At 39.2% G+C, this 23,482-nt stretch overlaps 1 protein-coding gene across 2 annotated transcripts in view; it reads right to left on the reverse strand.

The window, feature by feature from the left end:
* Positions 1 to 6,224: 6,224 nt before the first annotated feature.
* Positions 6,225 to 23,482, reverse strand: part of LOC124401362 (tyrosine-protein phosphatase non-receptor type 14-like) — a 38,115-nt gene continuing 20,857 nt past the window's right edge. Inside the window, exons 4-20 of one of the 2 annotated variants that reach the window (XM_046873619.1) lie at positions 19,676 to 19,773; positions 17,655 to 17,722; positions 17,351 to 17,421; positions 15,286 to 15,373; positions 15,115 to 15,203; positions 14,903 to 14,990; positions 14,721 to 14,803; positions 14,557 to 14,608; positions 12,816 to 12,873; positions 10,525 to 11,810; positions 10,141 to 10,398; positions 9,772 to 9,915; positions 9,389 to 9,607; positions 8,904 to 9,032; positions 8,391 to 8,625; positions 8,143 to 8,306; positions 6,225 to 8,008 (exon numbers count right to left, since the gene is read on the reverse strand). In XM_046873619.1, the coding sequence (XP_046729575.1) occupies positions 7,880 to 8,008; positions 8,143 to 8,306; positions 8,391 to 8,625; positions 8,904 to 9,032; positions 9,389 to 9,607; positions 9,772 to 9,915; positions 10,141 to 10,398; positions 10,525 to 11,810; positions 12,816 to 12,873; positions 14,557 to 14,608; positions 14,721 to 14,803; positions 14,903 to 14,990; positions 15,115 to 15,203; positions 15,286 to 15,373; positions 17,351 to 17,421; positions 17,655 to 17,722; positions 19,676 to 19,773 (3,259 nt within the window). In that variant the 3' untranslated portion in view covers positions 6,225 to 7,879. Of the gene's footprint in view, positions 8,009 to 8,142; positions 8,307 to 8,390; positions 8,626 to 8,903; positions 9,033 to 9,388; positions 9,608 to 9,771; positions 9,916 to 10,140; positions 11,811 to 12,815; positions 12,874 to 14,556; positions 14,609 to 14,720; positions 14,804 to 14,902; positions 14,991 to 15,114; positions 15,204 to 15,285; positions 15,374 to 17,350; positions 17,422 to 17,654; positions 17,723 to 19,675; positions 19,774 to 23,482 lie in introns of both variants that reach the window. The other variant, XM_046873618.1, reaches the window with a different exon arrangement.

Consider the following 23,482-nt stretch of genomic DNA (forward strand, 5'->3'; position numbering starts at 1 on the left):
ACTTTTCTAAAAAGTGTAGGAACCCTGCGATTAGGACGTTCTGGTGACGATATGCTATGCCAATGAGTGCCAACTGCCTCCGTGATCAATCCCAATTTGTGCCAGTTCTAAACTATGTTTCTATGCAATTCGATTACAGAACTCCATGAGGAGGAAACCTTGAGAGGAACCTGTCCTCATAAACCGAATGTCCACTGTAGTTCCAACATTGTCAACTGTTCACCGATGGAGAGAACTGTTTGTGCCAGATGCAAACTACAAGCAGTGCAGCAAACAGTTTACAGCCCAAGTCCATGTTCATGGTTCTTGAGTCGAACTCTCCAAAGCCACCTCATGGAGTGCGGAGAACATCCTCAGCTGCCTCGAGTGAATTTCAGTTGATGATCCAGAGGTAGGGTGCCAGAATAGATCAGGGAGAAGTACAGGACATGATTGACTTACAATGATCTTATTTATATGTCTGGGCAGGTGAGAGGTAAGGGCCTTGCTCAAGGGCCCAGCAGTGGCAGTTTGGATGGGACTGGGATTCAAACTCATGACCTTCCTATAAACTCTTTAGAATGTACTCACCTAATAAACTACTTAATAAGAACACATTTTGAGAAAAAAAACAAAAATTACAATAATGATTAAAGGCGCTGAGTACATAATTTCACCAAAGGTTTGTGGACACCTGAGTTTAAGTTTGTTGTGTGCTCCTTGAAGGTCCCAGCTCACATTTAGTCGCCATTTGCTGTTATAACGAGCTCCAATCTTCTGAGAAGGTGTTCCAATAGATTTTGTGGAGATTTGTGACAAACGGGTGTGGAAGCCATAGTTGACATTCCAAAACTTTCCACAGGTGTTCAATAGAGTTGGAGCACTATAGCAGAAGATCTTAAAGGAAAAGTATTATCTTGCAGCATCCTACACAACTTCGGCTGGAAAAGGTCTGGTGTTCTAAAAATTTTGGCAAAAAGAGTAGTTTTAAAAATGTTCTAAAACAAATCCAAAGAATTTTTCCAGACAGTTTTTCCAGAAGTTTTAATTTGAACAATCAACTCATATTAATCACAATACTCATTAAATCATTACAGGCTGCATGTCGGCATAGTTTTTCCGGGTCTTTCAACGATCTACGTAGCAAGCGAAGCTTTTGTTTGTTTTACAGACACACATTGGTATAATAATAATATGGATGTCATCCAAATTCTTACTTGTCAAAAATGCTTTCTTTCTGTCCAGATTGTATTTATTCACATTATTATTAATAATAATTAATAATAATAAAAATGATAATTACAGTTTTTCCAAGTTGCTTTGGAGCATTTCTCGAATCGTTCTTAATATCTGCAAACCAGTAAGTGCATTAGTACAAACAGGACCACACAATGAATTACCTGCAAAATACCTTCTCAAATTCTTTGGTTTACTTTGGAAAGTGATTATTTGTAAATTAGTTTGAATAAGTTTAATGTAGGGATTTAAATTAAATATATATTTTTTTAATAATAATAATAATAATAATACAAAATGTTTTTTACATTTGTTAAAAGTTATAATACTAATAATTATATATTTTTAAAAATAAATAAATAAATAAATAAAAAAATTAATAATAATAATAATAATAATAATAATAATAATAATAATAATAATACAATTTAAAGTCCTATAATCAAGACATGTTAGGAAATACTTTTCTGTGGATTGTTTGGATTAATTGTTTTATGATTTATTGTTGAATGCAAAAGTTTGTACACTCCCAGACAAAGCTTACATTTTTTATTTATTTATTTATTTTAAATGTTCTTTAGTTTATCTACAAAAACTGTAAAAACAATTTCACTTTATACATGATTAATATTCAGACTTTGGGCCAGACTGAGAAAATAACGCTTTATTGTATAATAAAGAAGTAGGACAGTTCTAGAAAAAAAATATATATATGTACATAATTAAGTCAAAAATTTGGAAATAATAACAAAAATCAATTTAGTAATGAATAAGTAGAACTGGTGAGAGAGACTGGAATGCAAAATAGCAAATATACTGTCACTGTAAAATCAACACACACAAATAAAAAACACAACAGATAACAGCTTGTATATATTTATATACAAGTAAATATAGATAAAAACATGCATAGATTTCTGTTTGATGGTATTAAAAAAAGTACCAAGTCGTATTAGAATTGAAAACATTCGTACTGGTGAGAAAGAGCTTAGTTGCATTATTTACTTTTAGCATATTATAAAATTATTACTACAAACAAAAATAAAAATCTGAAATATTGTGACACAGAAGCACTGAGTGACCCACATATTAGTTATAATACTTTTTAGAACTGAACTTCGGTTTGGAAGTGGGTGCAGAGTAGAGTATTGGGTACAAGTAGTGCGTGTGAGTAGAGTGTTGTGTCGTATTATTGTGTGAGTAATGTATTGTGTATTAGTATTGTGTGAGTAGTGTATTGTGTGTGTGAGTAGTGTATTGTGTGTGAGTAGTGTATTGTGTATATGAATAGTGTATTGTGTGTGAGTAGTGTATTGTGTGTGAGTAGTGTATTGTGTGTGAGTAGTGTATTGTGTATATGAATAGTGTATTGTGTGAGTAGTGTATTGTGTGTGTGAGTAGTGTATTGTGTATATGAATAGTGTATTGTGTGAGTAGTGTATTGTGTGTGTGAGTAGTGTATTGTGTGTGTGAGTAGTGTATTGTGTGTGAGTAGTGTATTGTGTGTGTGAGTAGTGTGTGTATATGAATAGTGTATTGTGTGTAGTGTATTGTGTGTGTGAGTAGTGTATTGTGTGTGAGTAGTGTATGTGTGTGTGAGTAGTGTATTGTGTGTGTGTAGTGTATTGTGTATGAATAGTGTATTGTGTGTGTGAGTAGTGTATTGTGTGTGAGTAGTGTATTGTGTGTGTGAGTAGTGTATTGTGTGTGTGAGTAGTGTATAGTGTATTGTGTATATGAATAGTGTATTATGTGTGAGTAGTGTATTGTGTGTGAGTAGTGTATTGTGTATATGAATAGTGTATTGTGTGAGTAGTGTATTGTGTGAGTAGTGTATTGTGTGTGTAGTAGTGTATTGTGTGTAGTGTATTGTGTGAGTAGTGTATTGTGTGTGAGTAGTGTATGTGTGTGTGAGTAGTGTATTGTGTGTGAGTAGTGTATTGTGTATATGAATAGTGTATTGTGTGTGAGTATTGTATTGTGTATATGAATAGTGTATTGTGTGTGTGAGTAGTGTATTGTGTGTGAGTAGTGTATTGTGTATATGAATAGTGTATTGTGTGTGAGTAGTGTATTGTGTATGAATAGTGTATTGTGTGTGTGAGTAGTGTATTGTGTGTGAGTAGTGTATTGTGTGTATGTAAGTAGTGTGTGTGTGTGTGAGTAGTGTGCTGTATGTTATTAGTGTATTGTGTGTGTGAGTAGTGTGTTTTGTATGAGTAGTGTATTGTGTATGAGTAGTGTATTGTGTGAGTAGTGTGTTGTGTGTGAGTAGTGTGTGTGAGTAGTGTATTATGTATGTGAGTAGTGTGTTGTGTGTGAGTAGTTTATTGTGTGTGAGTAGTGTTGTGTGTGAGTAGTGTGTTGTGTGTGTGAGTAGTGTGTTGTGTGTGAGTAGTGTATTGTGTGTGTGTGAGTAGTGTATTGTGTGTGAGTAGTGTATGTGTGTGTGTGAGCAGTGTATTGTGTGTGAGTAGTGTGCTGCATGTTAGTAGTGTATTGTGTGTGAGTAGTGTATTGTGTGAGTAATGTATTGTGTGTGTGATTAGTGTGTTGTGTGTGAGTAGTGTATTGTGTGTGAGTAGTGTATTGTGTGTGAGTAGTGTGTGTGTGAGTAGTGTATTGTGAGTGAGTAGTGTGTTGTGTGTGAGTAGTATTGTGTGTGAGTAGTGTATTGTATATGAATAGTGTATTGTGTGTGAGTAGTGTATTGTGTGTGAGTAGTGTATTGTGTATATGAATAGTGTATTGTGTGTGTGTGTGTGTGTGTGAGTAGTGTATTGTGTGTGTGAGTAGTGTATTGTGTGTGAGTAGTATTGTGTGTGAGTATTGTATTGTGTATATGAATAGTGTATTGTGTGTGTGTAGTGTATTGTGTGTGTGAGTAGTGTATTGTGTGTGTGAGTAGTGTGTGTGAGTAGTGTATTATGTGTGAGTAGTGTGTGTGAGTAGTGTATTGTGTGTGTGTGTGTGAGTAGTGTGTATTGTGTATATGAATAGTGTATTGTGTGAGTAGTGTATTGTGTGTGAGTAGTGTATTGTGTGTGTGAGTAGTGTATTGTGTGTGAGTAGTGTATTGTGTGTGTGAGTAGTGTATTGTGTATATGAATAGTGTATTGTGTGTGAGTAGTGTGTGTGAGTAGTGTATGTGTGTGTGTGAGTAGTGTATAGTGTATTGTGTGTGAGTGTATTGTGTATGAGTAGTGTGTGTGAGTAGTGTGTGTGTGAGTAGTGTGTGTGTGTGTGAGTAGTGTATTGTGTGTGTGTGTGTGAGTAGTGTGTATTGTGTGTGAGTGTATTGTGTGTAGTGTATTGTGTGTGAGTAGTGTATTGTGTGTGAGTAGTGTATTGTGTGTGAGTAGTGTATTGTGTATATGAATAGTGTATTGTGTGTGTAGTGTATTGTGTGTGTGGTAGTGTATTGTGTATATGAATAGTGTATTGTGTGTGAGTAGTGTATTGTGTGTGTGAGTAGTGTATTGTGTAGTGTATTGTGTGTGAGTAGTGTATTGTGTGTGAGTAGTGTATTGTGTATATGAATAGTGTATTGTGTGTGTGAGTAGTGTATTGTGTGTGTGAGTAGTGTATTGTGTGTGAGTAGTGTGTGTGTAGTGTGTGTGTGTGTGAGTAGTGTATTGTGTGTGAGTAGTGTATTGTGTGTGTGAGTAGTTTATTGCATGTGTGAGTAGTGTATTGTGTGAGTAGTGTATTGTGTGTGAGTAGTATTGTGTATATGAATAGTGTATTATGTGTGAGTAGTGTATTGTGTGTGAGTAGTGTATTGTGTATATGAATAGTGTATTGTGTGTGAGTAGTGTATTGTGTGTGTGAGTAGTGTATTGTGTGAGTAGTATTGTGTGTGAGTGTATTGTGTGCGTGAGTAGTGTATTGTGTGTGTGAGTAGTGTATTGTGTGCGTGAGTAGTGTATTGTGTATGTGAGTAGTGTATTGTATATGAATAGTGTATTGTGTGTGAGTATTGTATTGTGTATATGAATAGTGTATTGTGTGTGAGTAGTGTATTGTGTGTGAGTAGTGTATTGTGTATATGAATAGTGTATTGTGTGTGAGTAGTGTATTGTGTATATGAATAGTGTATTGTGTGTGTGAGTAGTGTATTGTGTGCGTGAGTAGTGTATTGTGTATGTAAGTAGTGTGTTGTGTGTGAGTAGTGTGCTGTATGTTATTAGTGTATTGTGTGTGTGAGTAGTGTGTTTTGTATGAGTAGTGTATTGTGTATGAGTAGTTTATTGTGTATGTGAGTAGTGTGCTGTATGTTAGTAGTGTATTATGTATGTGAGTAGTGTGTTGTGTGAGTAGTTTATTGTGTGTGTGAGTAGTGTTGTGTGTGAGTAGTGTATTGTGTGTGTGTGAGTAGTGTGTTGTGTGTGAGTAGTGTATTGTGTGTGTGTGAGTAGTGTATTGTGTGTGAGTAGTGTATTGTGTGTGTGAGCAGTGTATTGTGTGTGAGTAGTGTGCTGCATGTTAGTAGTGTATTGTGTGTGTGTGAGTAGTGTGTTTTGTATGAGTAGTGTATTGTGTGTAGTGTATTGTGTGTGAGTAATGTATTGTGTGTGTGATTAGTGTGTGTGTGTGAGTAGTGTATTGTGTGTGAGTAGTGTATTGTGTGTGAGTAGTGTTGTGTGTGTGAGTAGTGTATTGTGAGTGAGTAGTGTGTGTGTGAGTAGTGTGTTGTGTGTGAGTAGTGTATTGTGTGTTTGAGTAGTGTAATATGTGTGTGAGTAGTGTAATGTGTGTGTGAGTAGTGTGTTGTGTGTGTGAGTAGTGTGTTGTGTGAGTAGTGTGTGTGTGTGTGAGTAGTGTATTGTGTGTGAGTAGTGTGTTGTGTGAGTAGTTTATTGCATGTGTGAGTAGTGTGTTTTGTATGAGTAGTTTATTGTGTGTGTGAGTAGTGTATTGTGTGTGAGTAGTGTGTTGTGTGTGAGTAGTGTTTTGCATGTGTGAGTAGTGTATTTTGTATGAGTAGTTTATTGTGTGTGTGACTAGTGTATTGTGTGTGAGTAGTGTGTTATGTGTGAGTAGTTTATTGTGTGTGAGTAGTGTATTGCTTGTGTGAGTAGTGTATTGTGTGTGAGTAGTGTGTTGTGTGTGAGTAGTGTATAGTGTGTATGAGTAGAAGGGTTTATATGAGTAGAGTATTGCGTATATGTATTGTGTGTGTTTATGCATATTGTATTGTGGGTCGCTGCAGATTTTGTGTGTGTTCAGTAAGGCACTAATACACTGGTTTAGGGCACTTCACCAGTGCACTGCAAAGGGAACATATTGGAAATGTGGCTCAGTTTCCCTACACGGAATATTTACAGCAAACACAAACTACAAGAAAAGGAAGTACAATAAACGATCACTTCTTCGATAAACCCAGACACACACTGAGCGCTGGGTGCTACAGAAGCCAAGGCCTCACAACACAAAACTTAAACACACACACATCAATAACACAGAGTCATACACTAATTTAGCCTTAAATTACTATGTGTACAGTGCAGAATACGAAACTATACGAAACTAATGAATTTAATGGTGGCTTTGAGGCTTGGGGGGGTTGTGTTTGTTGGAGGGTGGGGGGCCATTTATTATATAGTCGCTGTGTTAATTTGCTCCTGGTTTTCCCTTTAGAAAGAAACTGTTGAATGCTAATTTTTTTTATCTTGATGGGACATGTCTTCTGGCACGATTTCGTCCACATCCCGTTTTTGCAAAAAGTATCAAAACGGGACATTTCTGAAGGAATCAAGCAAATATTCACGTTGTAAGTCGATGTCGTGGACAGTTATTGAAAGACAAAATATGTTGCTTTCGAAAAGCTTTCGTTTCTGTTACTCGACACAGGGAAAATAATAAATAAAAAAATAGATCTATAAGAAAATTAAATATAAAAAAAAAAAAGTACAGTTAAAAAAATATTTTTTATCATCTCCGTTCCACATCCAGTCCCCGTTTGCTTTTATAATGAGCTCGAGGAAGATGTTCCACTAGATTTTATGTTGGTTAGGGGGAGATTTGTGCTTTTTCAAACACAAGAGCTTTAGTAAATAGTATGTAGGTGATGTAAGTAGGCCTGGGGTGGCACTCCAATTTATAACAAAGGTGCTCAAATGGGTTGGACGTCCACAGCAGGAGATCTTCCACCTCAACCAACCTATGAAAAGCAGATATTATTGGAGCAGGAGCATTATCATGCTGGACCAGGATTGGGTCAGAGGGAAAAATGTAATGCTCCCACATCCAAAGACGTCGTAAACAATTGTGTACATCCCTTGCTGTGAAGAACCACACACTGCTATGAAAGTCAGGTGTCTTAATACTTTTATCCATATCGTGTACTTAAGGAAGCAAAACCACTCATAATTTCTTCTTCAAGAAGTGGAGCTTTATACTGTACAATAAAGCTCTGTATGGACTCGTGGGTTTTAGATGGTGTAGCTACAAGAGCGAGAAGATGTCAAAGAAAATGACAAGAGGGTGAGTTCTTCAAAAAAAAATGAAAGAATCATGACGTTTCTCCACTGGTTTACTGAGGAGCCAATGTTCTGCTGGTCCAGTGTTTCAGTCTGAGTGTCAGGAGTTAAAGGTAGCAAGACAACAACAACTACATACAACAGCAACACACATTGACAAACAAAAACACACAGAGTTTGACTTAGATGAGTCTGGTGTTCCTCAAAAACTGGATCAGCACCTGGTATACAAATTTGTACTGAGTCACTGTCTGGACCAGCAACATCCTCTGCAGTCGCAAGTGGTTTAGCATGACCGGGACCTCCACCCTCTGAAAGGTAAACAACAGTTTAAGAACTTTATAAGGGTCAGAAGGTTTTCCACCATGAGAAAGTCTTCATGACATTGAGAAAACAATGAGACAAAAAAGCCCTCCCTCTCAAACCTCACTGCGGTGCTTCTTACCTCATTGTGCTCCAGGCAGCTGATCATGAGCTCGGTGAGAATCACGACTCCTGTGCGTCCGACCCCAGCGCTGCAGTGAATCACGACCGGCGGCTTGGGGTTCTTTGAAGCGTCCAACATGCTGTTAGTGTGACGACGCACAGACTGGATCTCCTCCAAATATGCTATAAAAAGGCAAAAAAAGCCTGGTCAGGAATGTTTTAACCAGAATTTCTACAGTATATAGGAACCGGTTATGGGGTTCTCACCGAGGAAGCCTTGCACATATTCGGGGCAGCCCTGCTCGGGCCAGTCGGTATACTGCAAGTGCCACACGGTGCGTTCCTGCCCAGAGAGCAAGTGCTTGACCTTTAACCCCGTCGTTGCGTAGCAACCCGAGTCCGTGCGGAATTTGGTGGTGACCTTGAACTTGCCGTGCGTTGCCGAGTTGTGTTTGGAGCCAAGTTTTGGCCAGTACCTGTGACTTTTAGAACGACCTCCTTCCTGTGAAGACAGGAAAGTGCTCTACAATATTCCAGCTTCCCCCCATTTAACGCAAATTTGGAGGTGCACAATTGTATACAATGTCTTTGGATGCACTACAATGAGATTTTCTCTTCAGTTGAATCAGGACCACCAAAAATGTGTTCCATCATTACAATGCCCTGAAAGATCTCCTGCTAAAGAGCTCCAACCCTATCGAACTTCGAATGCCACCCCAGACCTCCCAAGGTTCATTTCGTCTATAAGCAAAAATACAAGTGTTGACTCAGAGCTCGTACCTCCTCCGCCGTAACCATGGCAATGACGTTGACCCCTTGCTCCCAGACCATCTGCCAGAAATCGTGGCAAGTGTTGGGAAGAGGGCCCTGCGTTGCAATGTAGTGCCACTCCTCTCCTCTGATCAGCATCTGCACATGAGCATGATGGTTATATTATTATCAGGCACTAGAGGGCAGCAGCAGTCACTCAAACACATCCTTTGTATCAAAATGAAATAAATAAAATTCGAAAATGCCCTGAATATCCTCTGTTTAAAAAAAATATATAAATACAAAAACAGCAACTATGAGCAAAAAGTTCTAACCTAGCAGCAGGTCTAAAGCTGAAAAAGCTAGGGGTAATTCTGTTGTAGATAGGCCCCAAGTTTAAAATTTGTAACGCTGCTGGAGTTTGCAATTATTTGTTTCTTTTTGTTTTGTCTGCTTCTCAGGGCCGGGGCTCGAGAACTCGTCTTTCTATGATGCTACGACGATACAGAACTCACCTTGATGTGGGAGGCGTTAATGTAGCCCGTGTTGTTCTCTTTGTTCGGGACCAGCTCTACTCGATTCTCGTCGTACGGAAGCACGTCTCGAAACCGGTTCCTATCAGCATTATCGGGTAGCGTGGCCATGCCCAGGTTACACTCGGCTCGCTTTTTAGGGATCTGCTCGTATTCTGCAAAGAGGCGCTCCTCCTCCAGCCTCAGCTCGAGATGCTTACACTGACACACCCAAAGACATAACAAAAATAAGTGATACAAGGGGTAATACTGACAGGAATATAAAACATCTCTTACACTTTTCTGGTCATTTGCGTCAGTTCACCTTAATGACCACTTTTTTGCGATGAACAAGTCCAAATGAACAAACTCAGAGAGTCTCGTACCATTTCGTCCGTGTTGGCCTTGCTGGAGACATCCTCGCGAGTGTTTACCGAGATGGGTGCCCGACCACTGTAGAGTCCGTTCAGAGCGGCCATCATTAAAGGACTCTTCACCGAGTCCACAGCATTCTTCTGCCTCTCCAAAGTCTTCATTAAGAAGGAGAAAAAGATTCTGACTTAGGTTTCATTTAATTTCCATTCATCTAATCTTTCATACTGCATGAAATTTGATATGATATGAGATACACAATATGGACAACAGTTTGTGGACACGTGTGTACTTTTTGAACATGTTCCTAAGAAGATAATAAAATCAGATCAAAGCAGTTCTGAATGCTAAACGGCACTAAAGAGGCGCAGTTGTTTTCTTACCCTCTGTGCGATCTCTCTCTCCACAATGCTGTCCTCTATGGCAAACATCTCAGAGACAGGTCTCTCTTTTACTGGCTCTTTCCTCACTCTCTCCTTCACGCTGGTGAGATCGGGCTCAGAGATGGATGGTCCCAGCGTCACCCCGCTTAGGCTCACAGGCTCCATACGGCTCGGACTCTGCCTCCCGCAATGACCCCCTGCATAGGTATCAACCTGTGGAGGTATCTGTGCCACCTCTGGTGAACCTCGGCTCCGGTCCTGCATCCATATACAACAGCATAATAATATGCTTAAAGAAATAGGATTGGAATTATATGCTGAAACATGGTTAGTCCTTTGAAAGCTTTGCATAACAACAGGAACAAAGCATAGGTTATGAAGTACCTGGTTGTGGTGCCTTAGTGCGATGCTGCTGCTCGACCGTGGTCCTGGGTACTCTGGGGGAGGTTTATTAGGAATGTTAGCAAGTGCTGCTTGTAGTTGAGCACTGATGTCCTCGTTCAGGCCAGGGATGTGAACGTCAAGCTCAGGTGTGTACTCCTCCTCGTCCTCATCGCTCTCACTGCTGTGAATCAGCATGGTGACATTAGAGAACGTTTTCTGATGCTGGTATTTTGGGTCAGTGTTAGAGGGTTTCTGGGCTGGCATTTGCACCTCAGCCGGCTGAGATGGTTGTGGAGGTGGGACCTGTGCCTGCTGAGGAGAGATCAGGGGTGGCACTTGTTCTCGGAGTGTGTTCCGTCGAGGCAAGGGGGCTACACTGGCTCCCTTGAGTACCATTGCAACTTCCATACTGTGTCGTTTGGCAAGAGTGGAACGGTGCTTCATGGCCGTAAGTGGCTCACTGACTTCTTGTAGCGACTGGTGCACTACAGCTGAGCTGTCCGGCTGGAAGGTTTTCACTGACAGCTGGACTTTACGTGTCACCAGTTCCGGACTAGAGCCCCCGATGCAGCGTTGCCGATGGCTCGCCAAATCTGGTGTGCTGGTAGCTGGCCTAAAGGATGCCGTGTAAGGGGGTGGAGGCCTCGTTTGGTAATTCCTAAACACATGGGTAGTCCTGTTAACCACTTGCTGTTTAGTATTGGCCAGCTCTGGTGTGCTGACGGTATGCGAGATGCCATTTGGGGTGCTGGTTTGTGGCTGAGCTGTTGAAGAATGTACTAATTGGCCCTGAGGAGGCTGGGAGGGGCCGGCATGAAGTCCGTATATTGTCTGAGGGCCTCCCCCACCACCGTAGGGTGTGTGGTATGGGCCTTGTTCACGCATTTCTGGCTGGCTGTACACTAGTGATGGTTGGCGGTAGACATACGTGTTGCTGATATTGAGGCTGCGCAATGATTGGCTGTGGCAGTCGATGGTGTGCGTGTTCTGGAGAAGGCAGCGTTTCTGTCGCATCACTGCATCATATTCGGGTGTGGGCCTGTAGGAAGGAGGGATGATGGCGGAGTGTCGGTGGCTGGGGATAAAGTCGGGCCGCATGAGCTCACTGCCCGGAATGCTGGGGCTTGAAGACAATGGCGAGGAGTGAATGAAGGTCTGTGAGCGGTTCAGGGAGCTAACGCTTGGGCTGCTGCACATGCTGCCATTAGGAACCAGGCCGTTCCGATAACTAAACTCCACCAGATTTGTCTCTGACTTACAGTATGGGTCTTCGTGGAAGATGCTGTCTGTTAAGTGGCAGAGAGACAGATAGAAATACAGAGGCAGAGAAAGAGAGGGAAATGTGGGAATTATTTCTCAAAGGTCATGAGGAGTATGTATTGGTTACTACAGTTCCCCCACTGGTGCAAAGTATTTAGGCCTTGCTTCAACTAAAGGGAGCGATGTAGCGGCGGTTTAGTACTCCAACTTTTCAAAACATTCATGCTAATACCAGCATGAATTCACCATGGTCACTCACTACACTAGCTGTAGATACCACTAGCTGTAGATGATTCAAACATGCCTTGTTTAACCTGCAGAACCTTCAGATTTCTTACTTTATTACTTCCATTCCGTGTCAAGGAAGTTTCCTCAGATCTATTAAACAGTTTCAAACCTAGCAGTACAGCAATTAACTCACATTCTTTGCTTATCATGTGGTCGTGTTATATGTGTGTGTGTGTGTGTTCATTTCCAGCAGAAAGATCAAAAACAAAATAATTAGAGAGCCAGCTTCAAGGATTAAGGAAGGCGTGTCCGAGTTTTGGTTGGTGAGACGGGGAGACAGAGCCGTTTATTATACACTATAAGAGCAAAGGTTTGTGGACACCCGACCTGTGAGCTGCTTGAACATCGCATCTTTATAATAATGTCCAGTCTATTGGGAAGATGTTCTGCTAGATTTTGTGGACATTCGAGGGAGATTTTGTGGACATTTGGTAAAGATTTTGTGGAGATCTGTGCTCAGGTACTGATGTAAGGTGAACCATGAACTCCATTTCTCAGCAAGCACTATGACCTACAAACATGGCAGCCACCACACTTTAACTGAGTACACCTAGACTGAATTACACATGCACACACATAAGCACTTATATACCCGCTGATGTTTAAAAGGACTTATTCATTCTTGTTGCGAAGTACACGCCCAGTTTGTTTCAGTCTATTCTCATCCTGATAATTCGGTAACTACAGCTCCGATTATTTTTATTTTTTTAACTACTAGGGAATGTATGTTTAAGTGTGTTTACCTTGCGAGCTTTGCGTCTCCTGATACTGAGAATGTGCAATACAGGACTGTGGTCTATGCTGAGAAGGGAAAATAAACAATAAATATAAATTAAAAAAAGTTTTGAATTATAAAAAAATCTGGAAAAATTCTTTACATATATTATTACATATACAAAAAGATTAGGTAAGAAAAGGTAAAAAAAAAAAAACAAGTAATATACAAGTACTTCAAATATAGCTACGCTATAAGGTTTGTGGACACCAGACAATAACATTGAGTCTCTATTTGATCTTAAGATAAGAAGCTCTAATCTTCTTGGAAGATATTCCACTAGATTTTGTTGAGATTCAAGTCCTGATGTAGAATGAGTCGAGGAGGCCTGGAGTGGTGTTCCAATTCATCCCAAATAGAGTCAGAGCTCTGTAGCAGGAGATCTTCAACATCATTCAACTAATAAAAAGCAGATCTTCATGGAACAGGTTTGGGTCTACTAGTTTAAGTGAAGAGAAAATTTTATCCGATACAATTTGAGTTTCTCCAACATTGTCTGAAGAAATCCACATATGGCAGATGTCCCAAGTCTCCACTTAATTCTCGTCCAACACACTCATCCACATGTTAATCCCTGGTTTGTACCAAGGTCCAGGCTCTCGCTCGGCTGGTGCACTGAGAACCATTGTGCCAGTTTTACTCGCATTGTTACTCACGCAAGGGAGGAAATCAGGGAGAGCGCTTTATTCTGAGACACAAAGTCTCTCTGGGGGAAGCTTTCCACCCTCCGGGCTACTTTTACAATCGCTAAAATACAAACGCTAATCATAAGATGCCCATTGTGTTGGATTGCAAACGCAAACCGAAAATGCCTTCGGAGAATTACTAAAAATAAGGATCTGGTGTTTGTGTGCGGCGGCCTTGGAAATACGACCGCCTTGGCTACAGACCTCTAGCTACTTGCACGCTACGTATCTTTAGGTATATTTGCAAACCTACTATAAGAAATCCATTCTCCTTGTACACCTTCATTTTCTATATTTTTTTATAAAAAGTACCTCAATATGTCATATGTAAATTTGCTGTAGTTTGCCTGTAGACTCACTTAAGCATTCCATTGTACAAACGGAAACTTGAAACAAGAAATGTAGCCAAAAAAACCCAAGAACGAAGAGTTCGGAGATTCAATTGAACGCTATGGCAGCACAGAGTTGCGACAAAGCTTGATCTTTACTGAATGCTGGTGGTTTTGGCATAATTTTGAAAATACATATACAGGACATGCAAAAATATTTGAAAATTTCCAACTATATCTGGTTCCTCCCCAAACCGTTTCCACAATGTTCAAGGCACACCAACGCCTTTGGATGCATTAGCATGGAATTTTCCTTTTAACTTAAACCAGAAGACCCGAACTTTATTCATCATCATGATGCCGCTGTGCACAAAACCAGCTTCAGGAGTATCAGAGATGAAGACCCCATTCTATAGAGCTCCATCCCTATTGAATACCTTTTGAGATGAATTGGAACGACTTCCCAGGCTTCCTTACCTAACCTACATCACTTCCTGGCATAAGCACAAATCAAAAAAAAATTTCCACAAAATTTAGTGGAACTTCCCAGGAGAACCAAGCTTATTGTAACAGCTAAATGTGGAACACAGATCTCATGCTCAGGTGTCCACAAACTTTCGCGTATGTTCAAAGCGTCGGCTAAGAAGAACTTCTCCAGCCTGCTTCAAAATCCGTCAAAGGTCAAAGAACTTACCCTCCTGTTCCAGGTGGATCTTCTCCGAATTGTGACTGGAGAGTGGGTCGGCCTGTAAAAGAAAATTAAAAACAAACAAATTATGAACTAAAAGGGTGTTTATGTGCAGTTACACCAATCCGCCATAGGGGCAGTGTTGTATAGGGGTAAGAGCTGGAACTCACTCGACGCAGATCTTGTTCTGTTTGTAAAACTTGTGTCTGGCGGTGAAGAGGCGTGCAATGTACTTTGCCATCTCCATATCTTCCTGAAAAACAAAGAAGAAGCCGGTAAGATCTCAGAGTTTATCAGGACGAGCCGTACGCTTTTGAGGCGGCCTTGGCGAGCGCGCAGTCTCAACACTGACCATGTGGAACATGATGGTGTCGTCTTTGCTGGTTATCTCCACCGTGATAGCCGACTTGTTGTGCCCGATGGTCCCGATGTCCTTCCACCTACGTGAGAGCAAGCGAGTCAAGCTGACTTTCAAGTGTCTGAGAGCATAGGAACGGGAACGGCTAGCAAAACTAGCTGTGCGCTAACAGTTATCGGAAGAGGAGGGTCAAAGTTCAGTCTCACCGGTGAAGCATGAGCGATCTCCCGTTTCTGTGCTTGGCGAAGATTCCGACGAATGAAACGCCAATGAAGATGTCGTTTGTGTAGTTGTCCTGGAGAGACAAAAAACAAGACGCATAATCAAATCCTAATCGCACGTGAACGCACAATTCTGGATACACAAATGTGTCTTACTTTAGCCGCAAACGTCTCCTGCCCAAATCCATCCAGTTTCTCCACCTCTTTAATGTAAAGCAGCTCTGCATCAGCAGCCTGCATCTGGCTGATGTGTACACAAACAAACACACATATATAATAATGAATGCTGCTATTCCAGTGTAACTGGCGTCCTGGAGGAGCTTCAACAAAGTATTGAGCAAAAGCTGTGAAAACTTATTTATTTTATTTATTTTTGTTTACTTTATTTGTCTGTAGAATTTTGAGGAAAACAATGAATGAATCCATATTTGAATAAAGCTGTAGCATAACAAAATGTGAAAAATGTGAAGTGACATGAAAACTATCCAGATGCATTGTACTCGATATTTCTCAATGGTTCCTGTACTTCTAAAGTTGTCTAATCTAAATCTAATCTACTCGAATCAGTTTTTTACTCCACTATTTATTTTTCAGACAACTTTTTACTTTTACTCATTACATTTTTACACAAATATCTGTACTTTTTACTTTTTACATTTTCAAAACTGGCTCGTTACTTTAGTTTTAATCCACTGATTTGGTGAAATATAAAATTTTTATTTTCACTGTGCGCCGATTTCAGCCGAACAACCGATTTCCTGTTACTGCGCGTCTTTTTCAATCCGCTGGTGTATAAAGTCCTGACTCTCACTCACCACTAGTTTACGAAGCTAAGAATCAGCAGGCAGAAGGCGGTAAGAAGTTTGGGGTTAATGTGGATGAGACAGAGGGAGTCAGTGATGTAAACATGACTGAGAACAGACACATTCATGATCATCATCATCTTTATATATATATATATATATATATATATATATATATATATATATATATATATATATATATATATATATTTGGCTGTCAAAATTCAAATTATTTTAAACAGCACTAAACTGTATTAACGCGCTATCAATTCAGCGCACATTTCTGTTTCTACCATTTTTATAAAAAAAATATAAATAAATAAATAAATATAAAAGAGGCGAAATTAAAACCTTCAGCAAAACATACACTTATTCACAACGTCCCTTCTTTATTTAGATCTAAAATAAATAAATAAACTTCACCGAAAAAAAATTTAAATCAGTAAACTTTTGTTTTATTTTTGCGCCAAGTCTCAAATCAAACACCAAAACCGCCATGTTTTACACAATTAACCCTCTGGGTGGCGTTTTGTGGGTTTTTCCCTCATAATGGCGTACCAAACTTAAATTACTGTCTTTATTGATCGTACAGATAAAAACAATACATCATTCAAATCTGTAAAATGTCTATGATTATATATAAAAGCTTCTTGAATTGACTTGAAAAGGTGCAGTCTCTCCGGTATCACCTCATTAACTGTCCGTGTGGAAACATAGCAAAGGCTCTTTAAGCCTTTATAGATAGATCTATCGATCTATCGATCTATCGATCTATCTATCTATCTATCTATCTATCTATCTATCTATCTAATATGAATATGATGTGAGGTCCAGTTAACAGCTAAAACATGTAGAAGTAATAACTACTTTTTACTTAAATACATGTCAGAGCCAAGACTTCTTTACTTTCACTTAAGTAAAAAGGTATAATCAGTACTTCAACTTTTCTCCGAGTATTTTATAACATAAGTATCTGCACTTCTACTTAAGTGTGTACTTTTGCCACCTCTGTTCTGATCTAATCTAATCCAATTTGATTTATTTATTAGTATTTTTCTAAGAATTACACTCTTCCGATCTAAACTAATCTAATGTAATCTATGTAATATATATCTCTCGATGCATTCTGCTTTTCTAATCTAGTCTAATCTAATCTAAATCAATATTTATGTATTCAATATTTTTCAACTAATTCAGCTCTTTTAATCTAATCTAATCTTATCGGTTCTATTTTTTAAAATAAAATTTTGTTCTTTTAATGTAATCAAATGTATACAATTAATATTTCTTAATAAACAATGATCTATTCTAATCTAACCTAAATCTAATTTCATCTACACCAGCTCATTCTATTATGTAATCTACACATCATACTAATCTGATCTAATTTGTATTAGGGCATTATCATTGTTCCTTACTAGTGACTCTTGTGTTCTTCTGCCACTTTCTGAGTCCAGTCATCCAGCACCTCGTCAACGTGCGGCCAGTTCTGGAGAAGGGACAAAGAAACGTGTGAACACATACACACACACACACACACACACACACACACACACACACACACACACACACAGATAGCTTTTTTTTCTCTCTTTCCTGGAATTGTTTATGTGACGCTCAGGTATGCTGCTGCAGTGTGAAAGAAATGCATGCCCTGAGGCACACACACACACACACACACACACACACACACACACACACACACACACACTACACACTTACCACTGGGAACAACACATATTCCCTGAGGAAATCCTGAGACGGATATTGAGTGAAATCTCCGAAGTCGGCTGCAGAGAGACAAAAAAGAAAAATCAACACATATACACACACACACACACACACACACACACACACACAGACACACACACTCCGATCTATCGCAGTTGTTCCTCAAAGAGACGCTTTTGAAGAACAACTCGCCTCCTGCACACATCTGTACATGTCTAAACAAATGACAAACAGCTGGACAACATTGGCCAGTGCTACAAAGCACAGTTCTCAAATCAGAATTCAAATCTGATTGGCCGGAAGATTTGGATTGGGATTTTGATTTCTCGAACAAAAGTGTTATTGTTGCCATAGTAACAATTGAGGACTTGGGTACAGAAGGAGTCTCCAGTTTTTTTCTTCTGGAAAGATGTTCCACTAAATTAGCACAGATTAGATCCGAATAATTTGGTGAGCGGATTAGATCATGAGAGATCATTAGATTTGACTAGAAGAACAGAATACGTTGAAAAATGTTGATTGCATAGATTAACTTTCTTAAGCAAAGAATTTATTAAGGAATATCAATTCATTCGATCAGATCAGATTAGATTAGATCAGAACAACAGAATTAATTGAGCAATAATAATTCTATAGATATGATTGGAGTAGATTAAATTAAAAAAGCAGAATACGTAAAAAGAAATTACTGACTGCATACATTACATTAGATAAGAATAGATTAGAAAAACAGAATTTACTGAGAAATATTAATTGCATCTAATTAGATTAGATTATTAGTAAAGAATTTATTGAAAAATTTATTAAATTGGATGAGAATAGAAGAACAGGATTTTAATTTGTGAAATAAATTGCACAGATTAGATTAGTTAAGATTAGATTAGTCTAATTCCATAGATAAGATTGGATTCGATTAGAAAAGCAAAATACATTGAGAAATATCGATAGCATAGAGTAGATTGGATTAGATCATACGAGAAGAGCTGAATTTACTGGGAAATATTGATTACATAGATTAGATCATAAGTAAAAAAATCAATTGAGAAATATCAAATGATTAGATTAGATTAGAAGAACAAAATCTACTGAAAAATATTGATTGCATAGATTAGATTGCTATTATTAAAGCATTCATTCATTAGATTAGATTGAATTCGACTAGAAAAAGCAGCATAGATTGTGAAATATTGATTGCATACATTAGATTGGATTAGATTAGAAAAGATGGATTTACTGAAAAATGTTGATTGAATAGATTAGATTTTAAGTTCTTTAAGAAATACTTATTCTATAGATAGGCTTGGATTAGCTAGAATTTTAAAAGAAGAATACATTTTGAGAAATATTGAGTGCCTACATTAGATTAGATTTACAGAGAAATGGAATAGATGAGATTAGATCAGATTTGGAAAAGATTAGAAGTACAGAATTTATTGAGAATTCAAATTCCATAAAAATGACATTGGATTTTAATCGATTACAAAATATATAAAGAAATGTTGACAGCATCCAAAAATTAGATTGGATTGGATTAGATTAGAGCTCTACAGCAGAGAATCTTTCACATCTTCCAACCAATAAAAAGCAGATCTTCATGGAGCTGGTACTTATGATGACGCCCTAAACCCTGTGCTACAAATCCACATTTTTACTTTATATGGTCACACCGTATATCTGCGTACGTTCTGCACGTGAGTTTCATCCTTCAAAGTGAGGAACTGGATCAAACCGGTGTGCACGGGGAGAACATTATCTCGTCCTTCTTGCGTTTCATAGCTATCTTTCCGTTTAAATTCTATCACCGTAAGTCAGTGACATGTTCTCCCTCTTGTCTTTCGGTGTTTACATTCCCTCGTGAGCTGCTGGCTGGATGTTCTGATAGCGCTTCAAGTGGATAACTGCTCTCCTGCTTAAAAGACCATATTAGGTATTACAGTACCGGGCTACCAGTAAATCCCCCCCACCACCAACACCACCACACACCACACACACACAGACATGCAGATAATTACCCTGGACAGCGAGACCGGCGAGTCGAATGCCCTGCTCCACTGTGCAGTGAAGACGTCCATCGAGCACCTCCTTCTTCACCTGCAGGTAGTACTGATACCTAAAAGACGCAAAAAGACCCAATGGACACGATATCGCGAAACACACGTGTAAAAGAAAAAAAAAGGTCAAGTTCTGCCTATGAGGCCATCAAAATCAACAGTGTTGCTTGAAGGCTTTGTGTAACCAATCAGATTTCGAGTTGGAGACACCGGCGGCCTCTAGCGGAGGCGTCCGATAAGGTCGGGATTTTCATGTCCTTTGACTGTAGCAAACTGCGTAAGATCAAATCTATTCATGTGGATTTAATAGCTGCTTATTTTTATTCCACGACGGTTGACAGAAAAGAAGAATTCAACACACACACACACACACACACACACACACACACACACACACATATATATATATATATATATATATATATATATATATATATATGCACATATGGTGGTACACACGTCCCCATCATGATCACATTGTAAATGTCCGGTTGTTTTAACGTTTTTTTTTTTTTTTGTCCTAAGACTCCACCCACCAAACCACACCGGCTCCTCCCCCTGCAGTGGGGCGGCGGCCTAGTTTGGTTAATGAAAGGGTTGCCGTGGCACTGGAATGGCCTTCTTACTGCATAATGACCGGTTTAGAAGTGCAGGGCAGAGACAGATTACAACCTCCAACTAAATAACGGTTTAAAAAGACAGAAAGAGAAAGAGAGAAAAGAGAGAGAGAGAGAGAGAGAGAGAGAGAGAGAGAGAGAGAGAGAGAGAGAAGGAAAGAGTAAAACTGAGTAAAACTGAGTAAAACTTGAACAAACTAAAACATATTTTGTCTGTTAGATATGTGTGTGTGTGTGTATATATATATATATATATATATATGAGCTTAGAAAGTGAGTGTGTGAATCTGGAGGTGCTTTCCAGACTGTATTTATGTTTTGGCCTGTGGTGTGGAATAATCATTGCTAAACTCTGTGTGTGTGTGTGTGTGTGTGTGTGTGTGTGAGCAGAAATGCCCCAGAAAGCTGCGATTTCAAGGCTACCCTCGACAAAACAAAGTCCAGGTGTTGCTAGACTGCAGCTCATGAAGGAAGAATGCAGGACTGAGAGAATTGAGAACCTCAGTGTGTGAACAAACACACAGGAAGCAAAGAATGACACTGTGTGGAAGCTTCACCCATTTCACCCCCGCCCCCCTTCATGCCACCACATTGAAATCTTTCGCCATCAGTGGGCGTGTTCGAGAAAAAAACTGTCGTCAATTTTAAAAAAAAAAGATTATTGTAACTAAATGAACAAACAAAAACCAAACAAAAATAAATGTTTCTCTTGCACACACACACACACACACACACACACACACACACACACACACACACACATTGCACATTAACTACCGACCTCAAAAGCAACTTAAAGAGGATTTGAAGGCATCATGATGATAATTTAACTATTTATTTATTTATTTATTTATTTATTTATTTATTTATTTATTTATTTATTTATTTATTTATTTATTCATTTATTCATTCGTTCATTTATTTAATTGGTCTTGCTACATAGTTACATTACTAATCAAACATTTTCAAAACTAATTCTAATTCGACTAATTCTGATCTCAAAACTATATTCTGCTCAATTTGATTTTTTTTGTTTCAATTTTTAAACATTAGTTTATTTTTATTTTTTTCACGCTTTTTTTTGTATCCTTTTTTAACTTTTCAATAATTTCAATTGATTATTATCCCCTTAATGCTGTAAAAAAATATCGAGAAGCTTTGAAACCCAGTCTTTCCTGCGGTTTCCAAAAGTTTTGGCGATTTGAATCTCGATGCGTAGCCGACAATCGCACATTAAAGATGCACGTGAAGCAGATACCGAAGCCCTTTGCCTTCTTACAGATGGTTCTTTCACAAACATGACTTGGAAAAATGATGAAAAGAAACCAGACGTTCGTTTCCTGTTGTGTCTGCAGGAAGGTACAGCTCTACCTCTGATCTCCGTAGTGGTACGTCGTATTCACGTAGCGAGAAAAACAGCTTAGCGGAGAGAAATCAGTTGACATAGAAAATATTGGTCGCAAATGATTGGTCAGTTTCTAAATAATAAAATTAAACGCTATAATCTACTGATAATTATATAGAAATACAAATATGTTCAAAATGATAACAAATGCTAACGTGTCTACGATGCACACTTTGAAAATTGACGCATTACATTGTTAACTGTTATGTCAATACACAAATGTACTCACACACGCACACACACACACACACACACACACACACACACACACACACACACACACAGCTTGAGGTAATTTTCCCAGCTGCAGTAGTAGTAGGCCAAGCTTGGATTGTGTTTCACATTCATCAGATGCGCTCGCTTGCTTCGTTTCAAACACACATACACACACACACACACACACACACACACACACATGGTGACTCAGGCCAGGTGTGAGACATTGACCTTCAGTGTTGTCAGGGCTAACAAGCACTTTGACACGGCTGACTGCTTAGCCAGCGGGGCTAGACAAGCACCTCGAGTGTAACTCCTACACAAAGCGTGTGTGTGTGTGTGTGTGTGTGTGTGTGTGTGTGTGTGTGTGTGTGTGTGTGTGTCGGGGTGTAGAGAAGAACATGATAAAAGTGGTGAGAACCGTCTTTTACTGAAAGCCGCAGAGGAAAAGTGGGAGGCCAGACAAAATCAGCAGACAGAATCTATCAACAATCTCGGTCACACACACACACACACACACACACACACACACACACACACACACAGTAAAAAAATTTTTAAATTAAATTGTGTCTAGTTTGTCTGTAGTTGGATATGGTCAGAAGTATTGGGACACCCAACTTTTCCGGTCACATCTCCAAAATGTTCCCTCAAAACTTGAAGGCCCACATCGGACGTCTTCGGATGCGGTAGGAGACCCCAGCAGTTTTAGACTGATATATATATATATATATATATATATATATATATATTCCCCACAGGATCAACTTGATGGAAGTGAGACAAAAGTGAGACGAAAGCGAGACAAAAAAAGACGAAAACACACTGGCCGTGAAAACGAGTCGGTACTTGGACCTCTCTTTCCCCTTTACCTAAAAACAGGGCTATTCTTGAAAAAGAACACTGTGTGTGTGTGTGTGTGTGTGTGTGTGTGTGGAGTGTAGGTCCTCCTACGCCAGGCAGCAATGCCAACATTCCTGTGTGACTCCTGAATAGCGGCCAGACTCCCAAACACACAGGGTGCAGTGTTCCCTCCTCTCTTTCTCTCTCTCTCTCTCTCTCTCTCTCTCTCACACACACACACACACACACACACACACACACACACACACACACACACACACACACACACACACACAGACCATTCATTGTTCGTCCCCAGCCCCCTGCCCCTTTGCCCTATGACCTACACACTACCAGACCTCCAGAGATGTCTGGGATACCGATCAGTGCTACCCCTACCTACACTTCTCACACACACACACACACACACACACACACACACACACACACACACACACACACATCAGACTTTCCAGAACTTAAAAAAAACAATTCTGCCTTCACAAGTGTCTTGAACTAATTCTTATGTTATTTGTTTATTTATTTGTTTGTTTATTTGTTTGTTTATTAATTTTTTTTAAGGGGCAGACTGTAACTTTTTTTACAGCCGGTCTTCTGCAGCAATACTTTGACAAAAACATTGGCACAACCTCCTGCTTCCCTCCCGAGCCGACTCTGATCCGACAT

This window comes from Silurus meridionalis, chromosome 18 (assembly GCF_014805685.1).
Source record: "Silurus meridionalis isolate SWU-2019-XX chromosome 18, ASM1480568v1, whole genome shotgun sequence".
Lineage (NCBI taxonomy): Eukaryota > Metazoa > Chordata > Actinopteri > Siluriformes > Siluridae > Silurus > Silurus meridionalis.